This window comes from Glycine max, chromosome 14 (genome assembly GCF_000004515.6).
Source record: "Glycine max cultivar Williams 82 chromosome 14, Glycine_max_v4.0, whole genome shotgun sequence".
In the NCBI taxonomy this organism is placed as follows: domain Eukaryota; kingdom Viridiplantae; phylum Streptophyta; class Magnoliopsida; order Fabales; family Fabaceae; genus Glycine; species Glycine max.
In genome coordinates, this window is record NC_038250.2 from 48,113,485 (window position 1) to 48,122,558 (window position 9,074).

Sequence of the window (9,074 nt, forward strand, 5' to 3'; positions counted from 1 at the left end):
ATATAATTGAAATGTTTTGATAAGGAACAAAAATGGATCTGTGGTGATCATTTCATTAGCAAGTTGTTGAGAAATGTGGAGGACTTCACAATTACGTTTGGTGTCAAATTTTACTTCAATTTTTAAATATGCCTAGCAAATAAAAAAAATTATTTAAAATTTTAAATAACTATTAGATAAGAACAAGACTGAGTTCTTCTTAGATAAAGAGGGCTCCCACGTGTGTGGTATGGACCTTAGACTACACATTGGGATATACACGTTTATTTCTCTTTTTACCGTTTGTCTAGCACCAAAATATTTTAAGTTTTTATAATCTTTGTTCCACTTGTCAAAAAAATTAATAACAAAGGTTAGTATTTAATTATCTTATCTATTTTAACATAATTTTAAATATAAAATAAATCTTTTATATTCGGTTACATGTATAATGAAGATTCATATTTTCTTTAAGAAAAAGCATATTGTACCGTCTAATTTGCGTTCAGTTGATTGGCAAGTACGGCTAAACAGTTTCATTCTTGTTTTTTTTTTACCTATTTGATTTCACCCCGTCAAATCGATGCGACAGTGAACTTGATGAATGAAATTGGTTTTGTATTTTATTTTATTCTTCTTTATTCAGAATATTATTATATTATGCATACACTTGTGCGCCGAACATTTCTTTTTCTTTTACCTTAATTTATTGTTGCGAATCTTTGTTTTGGGTCATCGTTTGTTGGTTGCAGGTAAAGAAATCTCGTTGCTTTCCCACTAACGCCCACTTTGTTTCTTTTGGTGTTGCAGATCTAAACCTCTTGTGTGCTGTTCGCACTCTAGACTAACTGAGATTTTAGCTTTTATTGTTTTTTTTTTTTCCTTTTTCATTTCAGAGCAGCGAGGTGTTTAGTGTGCAATTGTTGACAAATTAATGGCGGAAATTGTAGGGCCTCGCTTGTACTGCTGTTTGTAATTGTAGAAACCAAGTCTCCCTTCACGATGATATAATTGCTAAAACCTTTCAGGTCGTATCTTTTTTTTTTTCTTAAAAAAATGTATTTTGGGTTTATAAGTTTGCGGACATTTATGAGAATGTTACTTATTCTTGTGTATCATATTTAGAAGATATGAATATTACGGATGTTTTCTCTTCTGGGTAGTTTGCTATCAGTGCTAATAAAACGGTACTTGAAAATCTCCTCTTGATTGTGCTTTGTTTTATTTTGCTTTTCATTTAAAGGAGGTAAACTGGTGGCTGGATTTGATGCTACACATGTAAGATCATGATCATAGTGTCTTTCTTTAGATTTCTCTTAATCAGTCACCCTAACACAATTGTAAAGTTTTAAGTCAAAAGATAAGATGCATGCATATTAATAATTAATTTTTTATTACTAAGATTTAAGTAACTAAATGGAAAGTAAAAGATTGTATTTTACAAGATGAATCTAGTTGAATGAATGCATTGGAAGATATTTTAGTTTCAACTTTCAAAAAAACTTATTTATTATAATATGTGACTTATTTATTATAGTATATGACAATCTTCACTGTAAATAGAGAAAAAAATTAATGGAGAAATACAACACACATGAAGATAGAGTGGTGAGAAAAGAGATTCTGAAACAAAGTCACTTTGTTGACAGAAAAGTGTATTTGTATGAAAGTGTTATCATTCCTTGTAATCGTTGGATGGGGTACTCGGGTTTATAGAGTGATACACTATTTGGGGTGAGTTACAATCTTGTAATCATTTTTATGACAGTGAAATACTTTTTGAGACGGTTTTGTGGACGTATGCAAGAGGTGCCGAACCATATTTATTATTTTTCATGTGGTGCAATCTTTATGTGTGTTCTCACAATCCTTGGTGGGTGTGGATAATTTTGTTTGTGGAAGCATTGATTATCCAACAGTGATATCAAAGCTATGGATGGGAGCACACAAAGGTTCGAGATACCGTTGTTTGACGAAAAAATAAATTTTATGATTTGACAGAATACTATTCAAGACCTTTTGGTGCCGCAAGGTCTTGATCAAGCGTTAGAAGATGAAAGGCCGGCTTCTATAAATGAAACTGAGTGGACTAAGAGCCAAAGGAGAGCTGTGAACACAATTCGGTTAGCCCTTTCTCCCGAGATAAAACATAACGTGTTGAAGGAGACAACACCAAAAGCCTTGTGGGAGAAGCTTGAAAATATTTATGTGTCAAAGTTGCTAACCAATCGCCTATGTTTGAAGATGGAGTTGTATCAATTCAAAATGGAGATGAGAGGAGATCTACATGACCACATTAACAAGTTCAATCAACTAGTAAGTCAACTATTGAATGCAGATGATAAACTCTTTGATGAGAGCAGGCGCTGTTATTGTTGGTCTCACTATCAAGGTCATTCAAAGCTTTGGTTCAAACGTTGCTTGTGGGAAGATCAACTTTGAATTTGGATGATGTGACTGTCGCTCTTAAAGAAAATGAGTGAATGATGAGAACTGAAAATGTTGATGATGAACACAATGCAATAGCTGTGGTGGAGTCTGAGCGAGGGAGGAATCATTCAAGGAGACATGATGATCCAAGAGGAAGATCAAAATCGCAATTGCATCCACAATGAGATATGAGTAACATTCAATGTTATTATTGTGGTGAGAATGATCATGTGCAAGTGAGGTGTAAACAAATGAAGGAGGATTTGAAAAAATTAAGAGATATGAACAAAGATGACGCCAACTCCCAAACTAATGTAGTAAAAAGTGTGGAAGATGAAGATGATGTGTTTTTGGCAACAAATGATGAGGTTGCTAAAACAAAATGGATGATGGATTCTGCTGTCTCAAAGCACATTTGCAGAGATCGAGATATGTTTGATACTTTGAAAATCGATGGGGAATTCAGTCATTTCAAGTTAGGACACTTGGAATTACGATGACAGAAAAATAAAGGTAACCTTTACTATTTGAATGGTCAAGCCTTGAAGAGAAACCATGATAGCAAAGTGAAGAAGAAATTGAAGTTTTCTAATCTTGTGAAAGTGTTGGGAGATACTTCCATTGGAGGGAGAGTTTGTTCACTTTCAAATTGAATGAAGGATATTTCTCTTTTTCCTTGAGGGGAAGAATTGTAGAGTTTCAAGTCAAAAGATAAGGTGCATGCATATTGAGAATTGATTTTTTATCATTAAGGTTTAGGTGACTTAAATGCAAAGTGGAAGATTGTATTTTACTAGATGAACTTTAATTAAATGGATGTGTGGGTAATTTTATTTGTTGGAGCGTTGATTACCCAACAAACACAAGGTGGATTGAGGCGAAAAGAAGAGAAAAAGTAAGGTGCGGTGTTATCAATGGCAGAAGGTCAAAATTCTGCTCTATTAGCACACCATTGCGACTATAGCAGGCCTCCCTTCACATTGCCTATGGAAGTTGGCAAAAAATCTGCCATGCCATTCTGCTATGGTGGACATGGTTCTGCCATTTAACTACAATGGTAGGGAGACAAAGTGATTGATGTGAATAAGTGATATGATAGAAAAGCAATAAAAAGATGAGAATAAAATATGGCAGAAATGAGATAGAAGAGACAGTTGATAGACGATTATAATTTTTCTTTATCTTAAGAAGGCTTGGATGAAAATTCTAGGAGTTTTCTTTTCTTGTTTTGTTTTAAATGGGATCGGGGGATAGTGTTGAAGTTCTGACTGTTCTGTAAATGAAGGAATGCAGGGTAAGTTCGTTTTTTAAGTCATGAATTTGACTGGATCCAAAAGCCCAAGCATGTACATTTCTCAGAGGTTTTTGGAAGAATTTATAGGGAGCTTATCTCTGTTTATGAAGACTCTTATTAGTTATTTTTAAACTTATTTTAACAAGTTTGGTGAAATTTAAAAAATAAGCTCTTTTTAGCTTATAAGAATAAGTTTTCTGGTTAACTTTACAGTATAATCTATCATGTACTAAGAACTTATAGAACGAGTGCTTAATTAAGGAATGCAGATCACGTGTTCAAATTTGTGAAATAAACAACTCTTTGGTTTTGATCTTATGGTTGAAAATTGGACTTCTCTTTTTTTTTTCTTTATATTAGTTCGATACTATATAACAGTATTGATGAATTTATTATGTATCCAACTTTAATGTAATGATTGCTTGGAATAATAGATGAAATTGCCTAGTTCTAGCAAGTAGTGAATTTCATTGATACTGGATTGTTTATGTTGCTAGTGTGAGTGAAACTAGTGGTGGTTGTGGCAATTCAGATTGTGGATACTGAAGTCATGTATTTACCATCAATTTTCAGCATAAAAATGGTGGACACAGTCACGGTTATTATGTTGCGATGATGGAATTAGGTCAAGTAATTTAAGATTTTGGTGGGAAAACATTTTCTTTGAAAAGTGTTTTGGTATTTAGACTTTATAGTTTATTATATGTAAGCATGCACACTTCTAAATAGTGATCGTGCTGTATTACAAACATGTCAAATGTATCAATGTCAGATACTACATGGATACTTTTTCTGTGTATAATGATCTTACAGAGGTTAGAACCTATGTTCTCATACATATTATTCCGACTCCTTTCTTACCAGGCCAACCTCAGTGGTTCTGCATGGATGTTTTAAACACTTTATAATTACTGGTTAGAATACCACAATAATTAGATAATTTTTATGTATTTTATTTTGTTTATAACGACTTATAATATTTTTAAAACATGAATTCTCGTGATTTAAAATTTTTATTTTACATTAGCTTTAGATTAATTTTATATTATACTAAAACTTTGATGTGTCCTACAATTTGTAAAATTTGTTGTATTCCTGTGCATGCCTTATCGTATCTGTATCTCGTAGCATACCCGTGATTCCTGGCTTTTTGTATACTTTGACAATGGGATTTTGGTTGATGAAACTTGTGTTTAATTCTATTATAAGTTTTCCCAGATCCTCGTCTGGCATTCTTTTCATACTAATTTTTATGAACAGGGAAGATATGGCCGAGGTTTTCTGTTCTCCCATGCAATGAATATTGTGGTAGGGCCAAAAGAAGACAGGCACCTCATGACTGGCCTCCACACCGTTGCTGATGTTTATTGTGGTGACTGCCGTGAAGTGTTGGGTTGGAAATATGAAAGAGCTTATGAAGCATCACAGAAGTACAAGGAAGGAAAATTCATACTTGAAAAATCAAAAATTGTAAAGGAGAACTGGTAGCATTCATTTAGGATTCTCCTTAATCCATTCGTTCCAGTCATGTGTTTGCTCAGTTCTTTCATGCTTTTAAGACGTACAGGATGGTCTTAATGTCGTATCTTTACCTATCTAAAATTTGTCATTGTTTTTTTAATTTCATTATTACCTGGTGGTGTGAGTAGAAGTGATGTAAGATTTGTCGTACAGGATGGTCTTAATGTCGTATCTTTATTCCTTGTCTATAAAATTGTATATTTATTCAACTTGTAACCTATTTTTAAAATTTGGAACTTTGTGAAGATCGTAACTCTTTATATGATGAATTTTATAAATTAATGTTATTATGTCTGTATAAAAAGCCACTAAAGTTCCTATAGTTGATTAGGTGAATACATTGCTATAATTTAAAACTATATATTTTTTCGATAAAAATTAAAAAAGATATTAAATTTCAAGTATGTTGGATGCCCGAATTAGTGGATCAGCAGAACATCAAGAGTTTGTTTGTCAACATACTCGGTGTACTATAAACCGTCTTGCAAGAGCAGAATATACAAACATGCTTCCATTTATTATTGCGTCATAGTCATACCCAAGAAGTGAGTTTTCTTGACAGATAGGTCAAAGCTGTCTTCTTTGGAAGTTGAGGTATGATAAATATCTTCTGAAATACGTATATGCATATTCTTAATCAATATTGAACAACTATTTGCTGAAGTTATAAATGATTCATATGCTTTATTCTAATTAAATTAGTTAAATTGTTCAGAATAGAATATATATCATCTATTCTTTTGTGAGTCTTGTCACTAGCAACGAACACATGAATTCCATCTCTATCTTCTATCCAACTGCACCCTGGACGCTTCTGCATTCCCATATCTTTCATTAATTGTCTAGTTTGAGTAAGATAATGCCACTTCCCAGCAGAAGCATACAAGTTTGCTAGCATAACATAGTTTCCAGGATTATTTGGCTCCAATTCAATGAGTTTTTCTGCTGCTATTTCTCCCAAGTCAACTTCATTGTGAATAAAGCAACCACCAAGCAGAGCATTCCAGGTCACTGCATCAGCTTCCGTTGGAAGGTTCTTGATAAGTTCATATGCTTCGTAGAGCTGGCCTGCACGACTTAAGAGGTCGACCATACATGTATAATGCTTCAATGAGGGCATCACATTGTAAGCTACCATCAAAGCAAGGCATTCATGACCAATCTCCAATGATCCAGCGTGTACACATGAAGAAAGAACAGCTAGAAAAGTCACATGGTCTGGTCTTACTTTGCTGGCCAACATTCTGCGGAAAAGAGCAATTCCTTCTTCCCCATGCCCATGCATGGCATATGCAGTGAGCATAGCATTGTGGGACACCAAATTAGGGTTTGATATCATGTTATACACGCGATAACAATGCTTAACATCCCCACATTTTGCATACATGTCCACTAGGGCAGCTCCAATGTGAACATCTGAGTCGTGCCCAGCTCTTATGGAATATGCATGGACCTGCTTTCCTCGTTGAATTGTAGCCAACCTAGAGCATGCGGCTAAAATTATTCCAACTGTGTATATGTCAGGCCTCAAATTTGCAATCTGCATTTCAGTGAACAATTGCATTGCTGAATCATACTGTTTATTTTCCACATAGCCAGCTATAATACCATTCCATGTATACACATTTGGTTCAAAACCATCCCTTCTCATTTTCTGGTGAAGTTCTCTAATCTTTTCAGCTTGATTACAGCGGGCATAGCCCGATATCAAAGCATTCCAAGTTGGAAGATCTCTTTCACTTACTCCATCAAATGCCATTTGAGCAGCCACTATGTCCTGGCATTTAGAATACATTTCTACCAAAGCTCCACCCACAATACTGTTGGACTGCAGACCTCTGACAATGGCAAGGGAATGTGCCTCTTTCCCACGTCGAATAGAAGCCATATCAGCACAGCCAGCAAGGACACTTCCAAGAGTAAAAGAATCAGGTTCAATTCCTTCCTTCAGCAAATCTCTAAATAAGCTATAAGCTTCATCAAACAGAGAACCGTCCACATACCCTGATATCATAGAATTCCATGATATTCTGTCCTTCTGAACACCTTCTTGCTCCATCCGATCAAACAACTCCTTGGCCTTAAACAAATTGCCATTTTCCCAATAACCAGCTATCATTGCATTGTAAGATGCTGCAGATTTCCTTGAAAACCTGGAAAACATTTCGAAGGCACTTTTCATATCACCACTCCTTCTATACATATCCACTAACCCATTCACAACAAAAACATTAGAGAAGAACTCTTGTCTAACAACATAGCCATGCAGTTCCTTCCCAAGGTGTAGCCATTGCATTCTCGCACAAGCCGGAAGAACACTCACCAGTGTTTGAGCATTCGGTCTCATCCCTGCTTCTACCACCATTCTTGCAAGCAGTTTAACCGACTCAACATAGTAACCGTTTTGTGTGAATCCGCCAATCACCACAGTCCAGGAAACAAGATTGGGTGCTAAACCACACTCACCCGCAGACATATTTTGCAAGAGACCCAATGCCTCGTATACAGACCCATTAGCAACACAAGCAGTGATCAAAGAATTCCAAGAGACACAATCCTTTTGGGGCATTCCTTCTAGAACTTTCTTGGCCTCATCTAAGCTCCCACATTTACCATACATATCTATCAAAGCATTGCCCACGTAAACATTCTTGACAAACTCATGTTTCAACGCCATCCCATGCATTTGCCTACCCAGTTCCACAGCACATAGCCCACAACAAATCTTCAGCACCACCGGGAATACGAAAAAATCCAATCTTACCCGCACCCCTTCGTATAACAACTGCTCGAAAAGAAAAAACGCTTCCTCAAAGAACCCCATTTCAATGTAAACGCGCAGGAGTGCGGTCCAAGAGTGTAAGTTTCGAAGAGGCATTGTGTCGAACACGTGACATGCGTTCTCGAAAGAGCAGTTTCTAGCATACATTTGGAGCAACTTGGTTGTAACAAACTCGTGGGCATTAAACCCTGATTTTATAGAGTGGGCGTGAAGCTGTTTTCCCAAAATGGGGGACCCACAAGAGTCCAAAATGGAAGCATAGGTGGTGGAACTCGGTGGCTCGTGGTAAAGGAGGGTCAAGTGAGGGTTTAGGTTTGAGGGAAGAAGGGAGAGGCTTGCTCGGTTGGAGGAAGAGCGAGTTCGGGGTGGGTGAGAGAGGAGTGGAGGGTGAGTAAGGGCTTCTGAAAGCAAAGTGTGCATGTTAAGAAGATAGAAAATTAGAATCAATGGAACAAGAACAGTGTACGAGACACTGAATTCAGCGAAAGCAAAAGTAGGAAAATACTACTAGTAGTATTCCTTAGACACAGGCTTGGTATGAACATAGACATACTAATAAAGGATGGGATAATAGAGGCATCGATTAAAGACAGGACTAAAAACAAAAATGATATAATTTATTGGAACTATAAAAAAATAAAAAATGACATATTTACATGAATAAAAAATTTGTTTAAATCTTACTTGTTTGAAAGTTTAGTTAGCTTAAAAGCTTACTTGCGTGCTTTGTTCTATTTATAGGTCCAAAGCCCTAATTTAGTAATTTATAACAAACTATTCAATAAACTAAATTATGCTTCTTAAAATTTACCAAACTACTGTTGGATACGAAAAATATCCACTTTTTTAATAGAATTCAATCATAGTTTATTATGTTATGAGAACTAATCTCTTCTATTCAACTCAACTTTGCTTTTGATGGCTACATTTTAATTTGGATTCAATTAATAAAAAAAGTATTTTTTTAAAAAAAATGATTTATAGTAACTATTTCAAAAGTTATATCTATATAATTTTAAATGATTATTTAATAATAATATGAAAAATATAAGCTCCCAATATATTAGG

At 35.2% G+C, this 9,074-nt stretch overlaps 2 protein-coding genes across 2 annotated transcripts; one reads left to right on the forward strand and one right to left on the reverse strand.

Moving 5' to 3' along the window:
• The first annotated feature begins 597 nt into the window (after positions 1-597).
• Positions 598-5,433, forward strand: LOC106795920 (protein yippee-like At4g27745). The gene is given in 4 exon segments (XM_041008861.1): positions 598-731; positions 876-949; positions 951-1,007; positions 4,964-5,433. Coding segments are annotated over 3 exon segments (321 nt in total). The 5' UTR covers positions 598-731; positions 876-913; the 3' UTR covers positions 5,192-5,433.
• A 445-nt stretch (positions 5,434-5,878) lies between these two features.
• On the reverse strand, positions 5,879-8,557 carry LOC100796427 (pentatricopeptide repeat-containing protein At2g13600). The gene has a single exon (XM_014767149.3). The coding sequence runs from the start codon at positions 8,424-8,426 to the stop codon at positions 5,889-5,891; it is 2,538 nt and encodes an 845-aa protein (XP_014622635.1). The 5' UTR covers positions 8,427-8,557; the 3' UTR covers positions 5,879-5,888.
• Between the last annotated feature and the right edge of the window lie 517 nt (positions 8,558-9,074).

Excerpts from the sequence above, each read along its gene's own strand:
- LOC100796427 (XM_014767149.3), bottom strand. The coding sequence starts at position 8,426 with ATGCACACTTTGCTTTCAGAAGCCCTTACTCACCCTCCACTCCTCTCT.